The 17,603-nt window shown below is 41.4% G+C and overlaps 1 protein-coding gene across 6 annotated transcripts in view; it reads left to right on the top strand.

The window, feature by feature from the left end:
- Positions 1-336: 336 nt before the first annotated feature.
- The window catches only part of taok2b (TAO kinase 2b), a 75,694-nt gene continuing 58,427 nt past the window's right edge, over positions 337-17,603 (top strand). For 2 of the 6 annotated variants that reach the window (XM_014159280.3, XM_014159274.3), the window contains exons 1-3: positions 337-742; positions 13,547-13,698; positions 17,011-17,151. In XM_014159280.3, the coding sequence (XP_014014755.1) occupies positions 13,696-13,698; positions 17,011-17,151 (144 nt within the window). In that variant the 5' untranslated portion in view covers positions 337-742; positions 13,547-13,695. Of the gene's footprint in view, positions 743-6,595; positions 6,638-10,201; positions 10,275-13,546; positions 13,699-17,010; positions 17,152-17,603 lie in introns of all 6 variants that reach the window. The other 4 variants (XM_082965921.1, XM_014159275.3, XM_014159276.3 and 1 more) reach the window with 4 other exon arrangements.

The raw sequence follows: 17,603 nt of genomic DNA, 5'->3' as shown, positions 1-17,603 counted from the left end.
TTTTGTCGCACTGCTTTGCTTTATCTTGGCCAGGTCGCAGTTGTAAGAACTTGTGCTCAACTGACCTACCTGGTTAAATAAAGGTAAAATACAAATAAAAAAATACAATTTGTGTCCAAATCAGGTACTTATGCCGCGTTCATGTCCTAGTCGGAACTAGGAAACTCGGACATTTCCGACTTGCTAATATGTTGTGGTTAAACATGTGCTGGCTTAACCAATTAGCTTGTCGGACATTTCAGAGTTTCCTAGTTCTGACTAGGATATGAACGTGGCATTAGCCCATATGTATCGTAGAAGAAGTCCTTTAATAAATTATTATCTTTCTCTTCCGGTTTCCGGTCGGCTCCCGCCCCACTCCGCCATCATGAAGTTGTGAACCAAAAAACGAATGAGACAGAAAGGGTAAAAAAAGGAAAACAATTCATGAATAACATTTATGTAATGATAAAATATGGTCGAGAGTGGAGCAATTACCGGGGTCAGCTTTAAATTGATGAACTGTTTCCCAGTCGTAATCTTCTGATTGCTGGTGAGAAGACCAGCTCGTTAGCATTTTGATAGACTGCCATAGCTAATGCTAGATAAATCATTTGTGAAGAATGGAATATCAATGAAAACAATGTGGCTCGCTCGTGTTGAATAGAGCAGAAGAGGTAACGTTAGAAGAGCAACCAATATTTTCCATCCCAGGCCAGCTAGCTAGCTCTCCAGCTAGCTACAGTGGACCCCAAAAGCCACGGTAAGACATGTCATATAAGGCTAAGGTTAGCTCGCTTGTAACGTCTCAAATACTGTCGTTCATTGGCACTGTAGCAAACATTAGCTAGCAATGCCAGCAACAGCCATTTCGCCCATGCAAGAACCCTGCTATTCTGCGGTATACTTTTATATTAAAGATTCGGACTTTGCTCGTCAATACAATTTACACTGATACAAATGGCACTCTGAATCAGCTGACGATAGCGAACAAATTACACCCCTTGTTTTTGCAATTCGGTGCCGTATTTCTTTGGGGAGGCGAAATGTAGTTATAATGTTGCTCTCCTCCACTGAGTGTTAAGGGACCGTCTTAAAACGGCAACGCTTTAAAGTGCAACTGAAGGCAATAAACAACTTATCTGATAGAAAATGGCCTATGTGGCATCGATATTAGTCAAACATTTGTAATGGTGTCAAAATTGGCTACAAAGTGTAAATAGGATAATTCTGTTCATAAAGTCCGTCTCGTCCAAAACTGAGTTTTGTAAGTGAGTTAGTTCATCATGACTTATTTGAGGGTTGGGTTTTGATTTTGACAATACTCCATTGCCCACTAACATGGGATACACACCTGCAGATATTGTGCTTATGGGTGCCTAACTTTGTCTGAAAGTGGGGGTGTAAAAGCTTGGGAGGGGGAGTCTGGGGGACCAGTTGTGCATTTTTAAAATCATGTTCTTGCAATTCTACACTCCCAGCAGGGGGATCCATATTTATAAACAGAACACAACTATTGTATTTAGATTTTGCCACAAATTATTTAAAATGTTTTAATGACTAATCTACTCCCTTCCTTGAAAATCCCACCCCCAATAATTAATTGACAGGTCTGAAACATACAATCCTGTGACTCAGACATCCCTTCCCTGAAAATCCCACCCATAGTGATAGATTGCCAGGTTTGAAACCCTACCAACTTTGTGACTCACAAATATCTTGCTTCTCCCCTGACAATTGCTATTTCATTCTTAAAACCACACATTTTGACCAAAGATGGCATATATTTTAATCTCACTTTCTATCTACGAACTAAATATACTTGCAACCCGCCTCACCCAATGTGGTACGGATCTGATATTTATATTCCTTATAACTGGAACTTCCATCAGGAGCTAGCCAGCTAACTAGCTATTAGTCTTTGTTAGCCATGGCTAGCAGTCTTCACCTTTAGCTCGGACACCAGCCAGCTTTAGTTCAGACAATACCTGCCAGTCTGCACAGCGCAATATCAACCCAGAGAATATCGGACTGCTTCTCTCTACCACATCACCGGATTCCTGCTGCTCTGGTTCATTACACCAGATCATCGCAGCTAGCTAGCTGCAACCGAGTGGCTATTGTTGGCTAACTCCTCTGTCCCGAAGCAAGCACCAGTTAGCCTTGAGCTAGCCTTGAGCTAGGCCCATATACCAGCTATTTCTAGGGCTACAATACCTCTATTGCCAATTGGCCTGGACGCTTTATTGTCGACACGGCGCCCTGACGATCCATCACAAGTGGTCTGTCTTCGTAATCGCCCGATGTGGTCTCAACAGGCTTTTCTGTTGCGATTTCGCCGAAGACCCATCTGCTAGCCCTGGCCTGCTAGCTTTCTGAATGCTGTCTATCACACGCCTAGCGTAGTAGTGACTACCGAACGGCTCCCTGACTCGCCTATTGCTGCTCGTTGGACCCTATGATCACTCGGCTACACAGCTGATGCCCCCTGGACTGTTTAAATAACACGGTACCTCATTTTGTTTACCTGTCGGCCCCAGCCTCAAACTCAGGTCCTGTATGTACCAAACTGACCTGCTCTGCCCATTCATCGCCATTTACCCGTTGTCTTCGCTCTCCTGATCAACACCTGTGATTGTTTTATGTCTCTGTAATGCCAATATGCCTTGTCTACTGCTGTCTCAGCTAGTTCTTATTGTTTTATTTCACTGTAGAGCCCTCTGTCCCACTCAATGCCTTAGATGGCTCTTTTGTCCCACACACATTTGGAGACCTCACCTGGCTTAACTGGTGCCTCCAGAGATGCAACCTCATTGTCACTCAACGCCTAAGTTTACCTCCATGGTACTCACATCCTACCATACACATGTCTGTACATTATGTCCTGAATCTATTCTACCACGCCCAGAAATCTGCTCCTTTTATTCTGTTCCCAACGCACTAGACAACCAGTTCTTATAGCTGTTAGTCTTACCCTTATACTACTCCTCTGGTGATGTAGTGGTTAACCCAGGCCCTGTAGCCACCAGTACCACACCTATTCCCCAGTCGCTCTCATTTGTTGACTTCTGTAACCGTAAAAGCCTTGGTTTCATGCATGTTAACAGCAGAAGCCTCCTCCCTAAGTTTGTTTTATTCACTGCTTTACCACACTCTGCCATCCCTGATGTCCTAGCTGTGTCTGAATCCTGGCTTAGGAAGACCACCAAAAATTCAGAAATGTCCATTCCCAACTACATTTTCCACCAAGATGGAACTGCCAAAGGGGGTGGAGTTGTAATCTACTGCAGAGAGAGCCTGCAGAGTTCTGTCATGCTATCCAGGTCTGTGCCCAAACAGTTAGAGCATCTTCTTTTAAAAATCCACCTTTCCAGAAATAAGTCTCTAACAAGCGGCAACAGTGATAGAGGCACAGTCCCCAGCTGTGCCCTGGACACTATTTGAATTGATGGGTCTGCGTTTTTTTTATCCGTCTGTGTAAATACTGCCCCCTATCCCAAACAGGTTAACCTGTTGGGTCTAGGGGGCAGCATTTGCACGTCTGGATAAAAAAAATGTACCCGATTTAATCTGGTTACTACTCCTGCCCAGTAACTAGAATATGCATATACTTATTATATATGGATAGAAAACACTCTAAAGTTTCTAAAACTGTTTGAATGGTGTCTGTGAGTATAACAGAACTCATTTGGCAGGCAAAACCCTGAGACATTTTCTGACAGGAAGTGGATACCTGATGTGTTGTATTGACTTTAAACCTATCCCATTGAAAAACACAGGGGCTTAGCAATATTTTGGCACTTCCTATTGCTTCCACTAGATGTCACCAGCCTTTACAAAGTGTTTTGAGTCTTCTGGAGGGAGATCTGACCGAACAAGAGCCATGGAACGATGATGTCCCATTAGACACCTGGCGCGCGAGTTCATGTTGGGTACCCTCGTTCCAATACGTTATAAAAGAGTATGCATTCGTCCACCTTGAATATTATTCATGTTCTGGTTAAAAAAGGCCCTAATGATTTATGCTATACAACGTTTGACATGTTTGAACGAACGTAAATATATTTTTTCCCCTCGTTCATGACGAGAAGTCCGGCTGGCTTACATCATGTGCTAACGAGACGGAGATTTTTGGACATAAATGATGAGCTTTTTTGAACAAAACTACATTCGTTATGGACCTGTGATACCTGGAAGTGACATCTGATGAAGAGAATCAAAGGTAATGGATTATTTACATAGTATTTTCGATTTTAGATCTCCCCAACATGACGTCTAGTCTGTATCGCAACGCGTATTTTTCTGGGCGCAGTGCTCAGATTATTGCAAAGTGTGATTTCCCAGTAAGGTTATTTTTAAATCTGGCAAGTTGATTGAGTTCAAGAGATGTAAATCTATAATTCTTTAAATGACAATATAATATTTTACCAATGTTTTCTAATTTTAATTATTTAATTTGTGACGCTGACTTGACTGCCGGTTATTGGAGGGAAACGATTTCCTCAACATCAATGCCATAGTAAAACGCTGTTTTTGGATATAAATATGAACTTGATAGAACTAAAAATGCATGCATTGTCTAACATAATGTCCTAGGAGTGTCATCTGATGGAGATTGTAAAAGGTTAGTGCATCATTTTAGCTGGTTTTATGGTTTTGGTGACCCTGTCTTTGACTTGACAAAACATTACACACAACTCTTGTAAATGTACTGTCCTAACATACTCTAAATTTATGCTTTCGCCGTAAAACCTTTTTGAAATCGTAAAACGTGGTTAGATTAAGGAGATGTTTATCTTTCAAAGGGTGTAAAATAGTTGTATTTTTGAAAAATTTGAATTTTGACATTTATTTGGATTCAAATTTGCCGCTCTTGAAATGCACCTGCTGTTGATGGAGTGCACCACGGGTGGCACGCTAGCGTCCCACCTAGCCCCAAGAGGTTAACCTCTCTTTCGTATCGTCTGAGATCACTAAAGATTGTAAAGCTGCCGCGGTCATCCCCCTCTTCAAAGGGGGAGACACTCTACACCCAAACTGTTACCGACCTATATCTAACCTACCCTGCCTTTCTGAAGTCTTCGATAGCCAAGTTAACAAACAGATCACCGACCATTTCGAATCCCATCGTACCTTCTCCACTATGCAATCTGGTTTCCAAGCTGGTCACGTGTGCACCTCAGCCATGCTCAACGTCTTAAACGATATCATAACCACCATAGATTAAAAAAAAAACGATACTGTGCAGCCGTCTTCATCGACCTGGCCAAGGCTTTCAACTCTTTCAATCATCGCATTCTTATCGGCAGACTCAACACCCTTGGTTTCTCAAATGACTGCCTCGCCTGGTTCACCAACTACTTCTCAGAGTTCAGTGTGTCAAATGGGAGGGCCTGTTGTCCAGACCTCTGGCAGTCTCTATGGGTGTACCACAGGGTTCAATTCTCAGGCCAACTCTTTTTTTTTTTTCTGTACATATCAACAATGTCGTTCTTGCTGCTGGTGATTCTCTGATCCACCTCTACTCAGACGATACCATTCTGTATACTTCTGGCCCTTTGGACACTGTGTTAACAAACCTCCAGACGAGCTTCAATGCCATACAACACTCCTTCCGTGGCCTCCAACTGCTCTTAAATGCTATTAAAACTAAATGCATGCTCTTCATCCGATCGCTGCTTTCACCCGCCCTCCCGACTAGCATCACTACTCGGTTCTAACTTAGAATATGTGGACAACTACAAATACCTAGGTGTCTGGTTAGACTGTAAACTCTCCTTCCAGACACTTATCAAGCATCTCCACTCAAATTAAATCTAGAATCGGCTTCCTATTTTGCAACAAAGCCTGCTTCATTCATGCTGCTGAACATACCCTCGTAAAACTGACTATCCTACCGATCCTTGACTTCGGCGACGTAATTTACAAAATAGCCCCCAACACTCTTCTCAGCAATCTGGATGTAGTCCATCACAGTGCCATCCGTTTTGTCACCGAAGCTCCATATACTACCCACCACTGAAACCTGTATGCTCTCGTTGGCTGGCCCTTGCTTCATACTCGTCGCCAAACCCACTGGCTCCAGGTCATCTACAAGTCTCTGCTAGGTAAAGCCCCGCCTTATCTCAGCTCATTGGTCACCATAGCAGCACCCACCTGTTGCACGCGCTCCAGCAGGTATATCTCACTGGTCATCCCCAAAGCCAATTCTTCCTTTGGCCGCCTTTTATTCCAATTCTCTGCTGCCAATGACTGGAACGAACTGCAAAAATCATTGAAGCTGGAGTCTCTTCTCTCTCAGTAGCTTTAAGCACCAGCTGTCAGAGCAGCTCACAGACCACTACACCTGTACATACCCCATCTGTAAATAGCCCATCCAGCTACCTCATCCCCATACTGTATATTTATTTATCTTGCTCCTTTGCACCTCAGTATCATTACTTGCACATTCATCTTCTGCACATCTACCATTCCAGTGTTTAATTGCTATATTGTAAATACTTCGCCACACTGCCTATTTATTCTTACATCCCTTATCCTACCTCATTTTGCACATGCTTTATATAGACTTTTTGTACTGTATTATTGACTGTATGTTTGTTTATTCCATGTGTAGCGTCATCCCGAAGAATACTCAAGGATGTAATCGCTGCCAAAGGTGCTTCAACAAAGTACTGAGTAAAGGGTCTGAATAGTGTCATATTTGATAAATTAGCAAAAAAATTAAATAAAAAAACTGTCTTGCTTTGTTATTATGGGGTATAGGTTGAGGTAGGAATAAAACATATTAATCCATTTTAGAATAAGGCTGTAAAGTAACAAAACATGTATAAGTCAAGCGGTCCGAATACTTTCCGAAGACTAAACAGTACCAATCATAAGTTTGGACACCCTACTCATTCAAGGGTTTTTCTTTTATTTGTACTATTTTCTACATTGTAATAGTGAATTCATCAAAACTATGACGTAAATGGAATAATGTAGTAACCAAAAAAGTGTTAAACAAATCAAAATATATTTGAGGTTCTTCAAAATAGCCACCCTTTGCCTTGACAGCTTTACACACTCTTGGCATTCTCTCAACCAGCTTCATGAGGTAGTCACCTGGAATGCATTTCAATTAACACGTGTGCCTTAAGTTCATTTGTGGAATTTCTCTCCTTAATGCGTTTGAGGCAATCAGTTGTGTTGTTCCAAGGTAGGGGTGGTATACAGAAGATGGCCCTATTTGGTAAAAACCAAGTCCATATTATGGCAAGAATAGCAAAAAATAAGCAAAGAGAAACGACAGTCCGTTACTTTAAGACATAAAGGTCAGTCAATCTGGAAAATTGCAGTTGCAAAAACCAGGCGCTATGATGAAACTGGCTCTCATGAGGACTGCCACAGGAATGGAAGACCCAGAGTTACCTCTGCTGCAGAGGGTATGTTCATTAGCTACCAGCCTCAGAAATTGCAGCTCAAATAAACGCTTCAGAGTTCAAATAACAGACACAACTGAACATCAACTGTTCAGAGGAGTCTGCGTGAATCAGGCCTTCATGGTCGAATTGCTGCAAAGAAACCACTACTAACGGACACCAATATGAAGAGACTTGCTTGGGCCAAGAAACACGAGCAATGGACATTGAACCGGTGGAAATCTGTTGTTTTGGTCGAAGTCCAAATTTGAGATTTTTGGTTCCAACCGCTGTGTCTGTGAGATGCAGATTAGGTGAACGGATGATCTCTGCTTGTGTTCCCACCGTGAAGCAAAAATTCATTGTCAAAATGGTCAAAAGTCGCAAAACTAGTTGCCGTGGTTTAGACTGCCACGGTCCCTGATCCCATAACAGATGTGTTCATGCAAACAAATTGGGTTGAAAATATTGAAGTTACGGATTAAAAAAAAAAAGTAAGTCAATTAAAATGTATTGTAAATGGACCAAATAAAATACAAAAGCAATTGCCGTAGATTGTACAGATGAGGTCCCTGAACCAATAACAGTTGGTTTTATTCATGCACATGGTATCGGGTGGAAGCTATTGAAGTAAAGGAATATTTTTATTTATTTATGGTTAGTCAAAGCATTAAAAAAATACTCATAATTGCCGTAGATTGTACAGGTCCCTGAAAGTATTAGTTGGTTTGAGATGTTTGTCTTGTGGTTGCAAAGCTTTTTAAGTTAAAACTAGGTTTCAATTTCACTTGTAAGATGGCCCCTTAGGTGCGACTACACAGAATCAGCCATTGAAATGAACTTATTTTTTATAAACGGAAGAAGCATAAACAAGGGGTTTTACTTGTTCACTATCGTCAGTGGATTCAGAATAACATTTCTGTCTTCCATGTATGTTCCCTTTAGGAGGTATTGACGAGCATAGTCTGAATCTTTAATATAAAACTAACTTCACTGCACTCCCAGCTAGCTAGCTCGCTGTTGAATAAGCTTGCTGTCCTCTGGCTACTGTTGAGTGATCTGTTATCGAGCCAGAGAGCCATCTAATTTAGCTAGCATCTATTTACATGTGATTGGGTCGGATGGCTAGTAGCAAGGGCTTGCGATCGGGATTGTATTTCTCTGCAGCTAGCTAGCAAAAATGAGTTGGCCAGAGAGCCTAATTTACCTGCCAAGTGCAATGCAATCCCTCAGCTGTAAATACCAACAACATGTATTAGCTAGCTAACACTAGCTAGCTGTGGCAGGTTAGCTTACTAGCTAGTGTTGGTTACAATCATACAGAGCTTATGATGCGCATCACCAATGCACAAGTGAAATAGCTTATTAACGGGTAACGTTAGACCCATTTCACCCACTCCTTCAATGGGGCCATCTTTCTCCGTTGTGTGTGTTTATGATAGCAAAATTTGAACTGTAGCTACCTATGGTCTTTAAATGTAATTAGCCTAGCTACAGTGTTTTCAGAAAGTATTCACACCCCTTGACCTTTTCCACATTTTGTTATAGCTTGAACTTAAAATGGATACAATTTAGATGTTGTCACTGGCCTACACACTAGCTCATGTCAGTGGAATTATTTTCTTTACGAATCAATTAAAAATAAAAAGCTGATGTCTTGAGTCAAGTATTCAACACCTTTTTTTATAGCAAGCCTAAAGTTCAGCAGTAAAAATTGGTTTAAGTTGCATGGACTCTGTGTGCAGGACTAGTGTTTAGCATAATTTTTGAATGACTACCTCATCTCTACCTGACACATACAAGTATCTGTAAGGTCCCTCAGTCGAGCAGTGAATTTTAAACACAGATTCAACCACAAAGACCAGGGAGGTTTTCCAATGCCTCGCAAAGAAGGGCACCTATTGGTAGCTGGGTTAATTTTTTAAAATTGAATATCCCTTTGAGCATGTTGAAGTTAATTACACTTTTGGAGTATCAATACAGAGGAAGGGAACCGCTCAGGGATTTCACCATGAGGCCAATGGTGACGTCAAAACAATTAGTTTAATGGCTGTGATAGAACTGAGGCTAGATCAACAATGTTTTAGCTATTCCACAATACTAACCTTTAATGAGAGTGATAAGGAAGTCTATACAGAATAAAAATATTCCAAAACATGCATCCTGTTTGCAATAAGGCACTAAAGTAAAACTTTAAAAAATGTGGCAAAGCAATTAAACTTTTTGTACTGAATACAATGTGTTATGTTTGGGGCAAATCCAACAATACATCACTGAGTACCACTCTATATATTTACAAGCATGGTGGTGGATGCATCATGTTATGGGTATGCGTGTCATTGGCAAGAACTAGGGTTTAGGATAAAAATAAATGGATTATAGCTAAGCACAGGCAAATAAAGACACCGGGAGACAAGTTCTACTTTCAGCAGGACAATAACCTAAAAGACGAGGCCAAATATTGGAGTTGCTTACCGAGATGACATTGAATGTTCTCGAGTGGTCTAGTTACAGTTTTGACTTTGGCTTGACAATTTAATCTATGGAGAGTCTGTCTAGCAATGCTCAACAACCAACTTGACAGATCTTTAAGAGTTTAGAAAATAATAAATGGGCAAATGTTGCACAATCGGGGTGTGGAAAGCTCTTAAAGACTTGCCCAGAAAGACTGGCAGCGATTACAGCTGTGAAAGGTGACTCTAACATGTATTGACTCGGGTGTGAATACTTATGTAAATTAGATATTTCTGAATTTCATTTTAATTGAATGTGCAAAAACTAATTAAAGCATGTTTTCACTCATTATGGGTTATTGTTTTTAGATGTGGCGGCAGGTGGTTAGAGCATTGGGCCAGGAACCGAAAGGTTGCTAGATCGAATCCCCAAGCTGACAAGGTAAAGATCTGTCGTTCTGCACTTGAACAAGGCAGTGAGCCTTGTTCAAGTGGCCGTCATTGTAAATAGGAATGTTTTAACTGACTTGCCTAGTTAAATAAAAATTAAGTGAATTTTTATTTATTTACAGGACAATGGTGGAATGAGTCAATGGGTATGAATACTTTCTGATAGCACTGAATCTTACTTCTCCTTTTTATAGGGAACCTAGAGACTTCCTTGTTGGACTGCCTTCAATTCATGGCCACATGAGTTAAAAAAAAAAAAGAATTCTGAAGCACTGTAAAAGAGACATGTTTAAGTGACAAACTCAGCAAAAAAAGAAACGTCCTCCCACTGTCAACCGTTTTATTTTCAGCAAACTTAACACGTGTAAATATTTGTATGAACATAAGATTCAACAACTGAGACAAACTGAACCAGTTCCAAAAGTGACAGTCAGTGTAGCTGGTGGCCACACCAGATAATTTCTGCAGTGCATCTCCTCATGCACTGCACCAGATTTGCCCGTTCTTGCTGTGAGATGTTACCCCACTCTTCGACCATGTTCCCGGATGTTTCTGGGGGGGAATGGCCCTCACCCTCCAATCCAACAGGTCCCAGACGTGCTCAATGGGATTGAGATCCTGGTTCTTCGATGGCCATGGCAGAACACTGACATTCCTGTCTTGCAGGAAATCATGCCCAGAACGAGCAGTATGGCTGGTGGCACTGTCATGCTGGAGGGTCATGTCAGGATGAGCCTGCAGGAAGGGTACCACATGAGGGAGGAGGATGTCTTCCCTGTAACGCATAGTGTTGAGATTGCCCGCATTGACAAGCTCATTCCGATGATGCTGTGACACACCGCCCCAGACCATGACGGACCCTCCACCTCCAAATTGAACCCGCTCCAGAGTACAGGCCTCGGTGTAACGCTCATTCCTTCGACGATAAACGAGAATCTGACCATCACCCCTGGGTGAGACAACTGCAACTCGTCAGTGAAGAGCACTTTTTGCCAGTCCTGTTTGGTCCAGCAACAGTGGGTTTGTGCCCATAGGTGACGGTGAAGTCTGATGAGGACCTGCCTTACAACAGGCCTACAAGCCCTCAGCCCAGACTCTCTCAGCCTATTGAGGACAGTCAGCACTGATGGAGGGATTGTGCGTTCCAGGGGAACTCGGCAGTTGTTGCCATCCTGTCCCGCAGGTGTGATGTTCGGATGTACCGATCCTTTGCAGGTGTTACACGTGGTCTGCCACTGCGAGGACGATCAGCTGTCTGTCCTGTCTCCCTGTAGCGCTGTCTTAGGCGTCTCGCAGTACGGACATGGCAATTTATTGCCCTGGCCACATCTGCAGTCCTCATGCCTCCTTGCAGCATGCCTAAGGCACGTTCATGCAGATGAGCAGGGACCCTGGGCATCTTTCTTTTGGTGTTTTTCAGAGTCCTTAGAAAGGCCTCTTTAGTGTCCTGAGTTTTCATAACTGTGACCTTAATTGCCTACCGTCTGTTAGTGTGTTAACGACCGGTCCATAGGTGCATGTTCATTAATTGTTTATTTTTCATTGAACAAGCATGGGAAACGGTGTTTAAACCCTTTACAATGAAGATCTGTAAAGTTATCTCGATTTTTACGAATTATCGTTGAAAGACAGGGTCGTGATAAAGGGACGTTTATATTTAAAAAAAAAAAATGTTTGCTCCTTTGCACCCCGTTATCTCCATTTATACTTTGCACTTTCTTCTACTACAAATCTACCATTCCAGTGTTTTACTTGCTATATTGTATTTACTTTGCCACCATGAACTTTTTTTTGCCTTTACCTCCCTTATCTCACCTCATTTGCTCACATTGTACATAGACTTATTTTTCTACTGTATTATTGACTGTATATTTGTTTTACTCCATGTGTATGTTGTTGAACTGCTTTGCTTTATCTTGGCCGGGTCGCAATTGTAAATGAGAACTTGTTCTCAACTTGCCTACCTGGTTAAATAAAGGTGAAATAAAAAATAAATAAAATATGAGACAGATAAATAGTAATTGAAAAACTAGGACTAAAAGAGATCTGCAACTGCTGTGTGTTTGGATTTATGGTGTAAGAATTGTGAAAATGCATGCAGGCCTTCTAGCCATCTAGTTACAGTGCCATCAGAAAGTTCACACCCTTTGACTGCGATTTAAAATGCATTTAATTGTTATTTTTAACAATGATCTACAGAAAATAATCTAATGTCAAAGTGGAGAAAAATTCTAACATCTGTAAAAAAAATAAACAAGATGATCTAGATTAGATAAGTATTCAACCCCCTGAGTCAATACATGTTAGAATCACCTTTGGCAGCAATTACAGCTGTGAGTTTTTCCGGATAAGTCTCTAAGAGCTTTCCACACCTGGATTGTGCAACATTTGCCATTTTTTATATTTTCAAAATACTTAATGCGCTGTCAAATTGGTTGTTGGTCATTGCTAGTGTTAGGTTCTAATTTTCAGAGTAAAGACAACACTAGATAACAATTTTCAGGTCTTGCCATTGATTTTTCAAGTCAAAACTGTAACTTGGCCACTCGGGAAGTCACTGTCCTCTTGGTAAGCAACTCCAGTGTAGATTTGGGCTTGTGTTGTAAGATTGTCCTGCTGAAGGGGGAATTCATCTCCCAGTGTCTGGTGGAAGGCAGACTGAACTCAGTTTTCCTCTAGGATTTTGCCTGTGCTGAGCTCCATACATTTTTCTTTTATCCTGAAATCCCCAGTCCTTAACGATTACAAGCATACCCACAACATGATGCAGCCACCATGATGCTTGAAAATGTGGACAGTGGTACTCAGTAATGTGTTGTATTGGATTTGCCCAGAACATTACACTTTGTATTTAGGACTTAAACTGGCAAAGCAATTCACTTTTATTTTGCACTATTATGTGACTTGTTAAGCAAACGTTTACTCCTGAACTTATTTAGGCTAGCCATAACCAAAGTGTTGAATATTTAATGACTGAAGACATTTTAGCTTTTATTTTTAATACAGTTAAAAAAATCTGAATTCCACTTTGACATTGTGGGGTATTGTATAGTGACACAAAATCTCAATTTAATAATATTTTTATTCTGGCTGTAACACAAGAAAATGTGGAACAAGTCAATGGGTGTTAATAGTTCCTTAAGGCACTGTGTGGTCTTGTATCTAAAATGTTTCCTGTTTATAATCTCCAACATCAAATTGTGTCCTCATGACATGCAGGTGTGGCTAATATCCAATTCCTCTCTTGTATTCGTTTGCCCACAGATTTGTCTTTGGTGGGGTGCAGGCATGCACCCAAATTAGCAACTGGGATGCCATTGCCAACACCAACATGAACATTTTCGATTGAAAACAATTGAAGGATTTTTGGCGTTGGGCAACAGAGCTAGGAAGGGGCAACCCCATCCTTCATAATGGTAGGGGAAACACTGTCTTAACCAAAATGCATTTCACCAAAAAACATGCTCCTGAAATGATTTTGATCTGTGTAGTATTATTATTCATTGTAGCACACAAGTTCATATTTTGTATTTCCTTCATCCTATACCTGTGGTTGAATGCAAGAGATGGACTGTGGCTGTCCTGGGTTCAATTTCACATTGGTCTATTATCCCATTTGTTTTCTTCTTTCAAATACTCTGAGTATTTGATTTGATTGGGCCTGTCTGCCTGGAGTGACAGAAATGGGTTGGATAGTTTTGCACTTTTGGGACAGTTGTGGAAATTCTTACACAGGGAAACTCGAAGTGAATCTTAAATGAATCATTGTTTGCCAGTGCGCTGGAGAGGTTCCAACAAACTTAATGCACCATAGTGAACGTCTGTCAGAAGAACTAACGGGGCAGTCCTGTTTGTTTTCTCTTATATACTGCAGACAAGTCATAGTTGCATGATTTAGCTTATTCATTAATCGTTAACGTTTGCTTCATTCATGTGACCAATCAATACTGGGTCATGCATGTGACAGACCAGTATCTCACGAGGATTCTTTAAGCTGAGACCTTGAAACTGAGATCTCAAAACAAGGGTCTGGGTGTACTGCCAAATTGCAGATACTGATAGTGAGTGTTTGTTCAATCACTTACATGAACACAGAAAACGGTTATTAGAAAAACACAAGCGGAGCACAAATGTATAAAATAGAAAAGCACCAACAACATTTTCCATCACAGGACTATTCCATAGACGGTTTGGTTGTTTAGCAACAACCGATGCGTGCACAACTATGGGGCAAAACAGCCAGAGTTGGCTTAGATTGTTGACGATGTAAACTATATTTAGTCCGAATGTTTATTGAAAACAAATACGTTGTTGAATTGTTGGTTAGCTTGCCAATTTTAACCATACTAGCATTCACATGAAAGCAGTCAAAACATCTCAAAACAAGACTAGCTGAAACAAACCACCTATGATTCCCCACATCGCAGCTTCTTGTCATTGTTGCTATCTGACTGTTCAGACTCATAACAATGCACAGTTTCTTGCAAAATTGATGCGAGTAGATCAATTGTGATGTTGTCAAGCCAACCCGTCTATTGGTTCCACAGGGATTGACAAAGGTCTGAAAGGCACTCGCCCAACGGGCAAGTCAGGTCTTTTTTTTGGTTGCCTCAATATTAAGATTGGGGTGGCAGGAAGCCTATTGGTTAAGAGCATTGGGCCAGTAACCAAACGGTCACTGGTTCGAATCCCCGAAACAAGGTGAAAAATGCCCTTGAGCTAGGCACATAACCCTAATTCATCCTGTAAGTCACATTGGATAAGAGTGTCTGCTAAATGTAAAAAAAAAAAAAAAAAAATATTACTGATTCTCCAGAAATGTTGTATAATTTCAGCCAGTAGTTAAGTGGTGCTAAAACTGGTACTTTTTTTGTGTACAAAGTCATCCAATTGGTATATCTTAGGAATTTGTTGTGCTTAAGATTAATTAGGGTTGTGAACGTTTAAACTTTTAAACTAAATTAGAATCCTTAAAGTTAATACTTTTTTCGGTAGAATCTTTTCTTATTTTTGCTCCACAACATTACACTAAACAAGGGGCCTCCTGAGTGGCGCAGCGGTCTAAGGCACTGCATCGCATTGGTGCGACGCACATCTCTCGACCTTTGCCTCAAGTCCGTACGGGTGTTGCAGCGATGGGACAAGACTGTAACTACCAATTTGGATATCACGAAATTGGGGAGAAAAGGGGGTTAAAAAAAGTGTTAAGAAACAAAAATCAGCGCAACATGCAACAATTTCTACGATTTTACTGTTAGTTTATAAAAGGAAATCAGTCAATTGAAATAAATGAATTAGGCCCAAATGTATGGATTTTACGTGACTGGGAATACAGATATGAATCTGTCACAGATACTTTTTTAAAAAGGTAGGGGCGTGGGATCAGAGAACCAGTCAGTATCTGGTGCAACACATCTCCTTTGCATAGAGTTGATCAGGCTGTTGATTGTTGCCTGTGGAATGTTGTCCCGCTCTTCTTCAATGGCTGTGCGAAGTTGCTAGATGTTGACTGGAACACACTGTCGATCATGAGTATCCTAAACATGCTCAATGGGTGACATGTCTGGTGAGTATGCAGGCCATGGAAGAACTGGGATGTTTTCTGCTTCCAGGAATTGTGTACAGATCCTTGCGACATGCAAAGGAGATGCTGAAACATGAGGTGCTGGCAGTGGATGAATGGCACTAAAACGGGCCTCAGGATTTCGTCACGGTATCTCTGTGCATTGGTATTGTCATTGCTAAAATGCAATTATGTTCGTTGTCCGTAGCTTATGCCTGCCTGTACCATAACCCCACCGCCACCATAGGGTACTCTGTTCACAACGTTGACATCAGCAAACTGCTCGCCCACACGACGCCAAACATGCGGTTTTGAGGCGATTTGGACATACTGACGAATTCTCTGAAGTGAAGTTGGAGGTGGCTTATGGTATAAAAATGAACATTCAATTCTCTGGCAACAGCTCTGGTGGACATTCCTGCAGTCACCATGCCAATTGCACACTCCCTCAATTTGAGACATCTGTGGCATTGTGTTGTGACAAAACTACACATTTTAGAGTGGCCTTTTATTGTCCCCAGCACAAGGTGCACCTATGTAATGATCATGCTGTTTAATCAGTTTCTTGATATGCCACACCTTTTAGGTGGCTGGATTATTTTGTCAAAGGAAACGTGTACGACAGATTGTTCCAGACAATCAGTCAACTTCACACAGCCATTTCAGAGCAGTGGGACAACATTCCACAGATCACAATGAACATCCTGATCAACTATATTTGCTAAATAAACAAAAGTAACAAGATTTCATAACAATAAAGAGGTTATATACAGGGGGTACAGAGTCAATGTGTGGGGTTACAGGTTAGTCGAGGTAATTTGTACATGTAGGTACGGGTGAAGTGACTATGCATTGATAGTAAACAGTGAGTAGCAGCAGTGCAAAAACAAAGGGGGGGGGGGGTCAATGTAAATGGCCTGGGGGGCCGTTTTGATACATTTTTCAGCATTATTATTGCTGGTGGTAGAAGCTGTTAAGGAGCCATTTGGAGGCCGCCATCTTTATGCACGTCCGATATTCAAAGGCTTTGAGGAACATTTTAATTTCTCTTCTGGAATTGAAATGGAATTCATCACAATCCTGACATGTTGGCTACATTTCAATGCAGACAAACTTAAGCTCAAAGCCTCATACCGGTGTGGTGTGTGTGTGTGTGTTCGTTCAGGCGCTGGCCATGCCATCCAGTGTGCGGGCCGGGAGCCTGAAGGACCCGGAGGTAGCTGAGCTCTTCTACAGAGATGACCCTGAGAAGCTGTTCACCGACTTGCGGGAGATCGGCCATGGCAGCTTCGGAGCGGTCTACTTCGTAAGAAAGGGGGCATCTGTGGACTTGGCTTAAGTGGGCAAATGGATGCATCTCACTCAGTAGTTTACTGTTTTATTTTGTGTCCCTTTTTGAGAGATGATTTCTTAGAATGGATGAGCTGTAGTATAGAGATATTTGTCACTTGGTGCTGCATACATTTTTACCAAACACACAGTACATAGTAAAAACTTGTAGTAGGGGAATTCAGGCATAACTTCAGTGATGGATGCATGAAAACTGGGAAGAGAAATGGAATGGGTGTTGATAAGATGAAGGGTGAAATCATATGGAGGCAGCCACTAGGCTAGGTAAAGACAACTGAAGAATGAAAGGTAGGTGGGTAGTTATGGGTAAAAAGGTAGCACAGGGTAAGAGATGGGTGAAGGATGAAAGGTCCTTTTTTTAAATGGATGGTGAAAAAGTGACTAGTGAAGGATGGAGGGAGAAAGGAG

Source organism: Salmo salar, chromosome 19, assembly GCF_965601325.2.
Source record: "Salmo salar chromosome 19, fSalSal1, whole genome shotgun sequence".
In the NCBI taxonomy this organism is placed as follows: Eukaryota; Metazoa; Chordata; class Actinopteri; order Salmoniformes; family Salmonidae; genus Salmo; species Salmo salar.
Note: the sequence above shows the minus strand (reverse complement) of the source record. Positions and strands in the feature narration are given on the sequence as shown.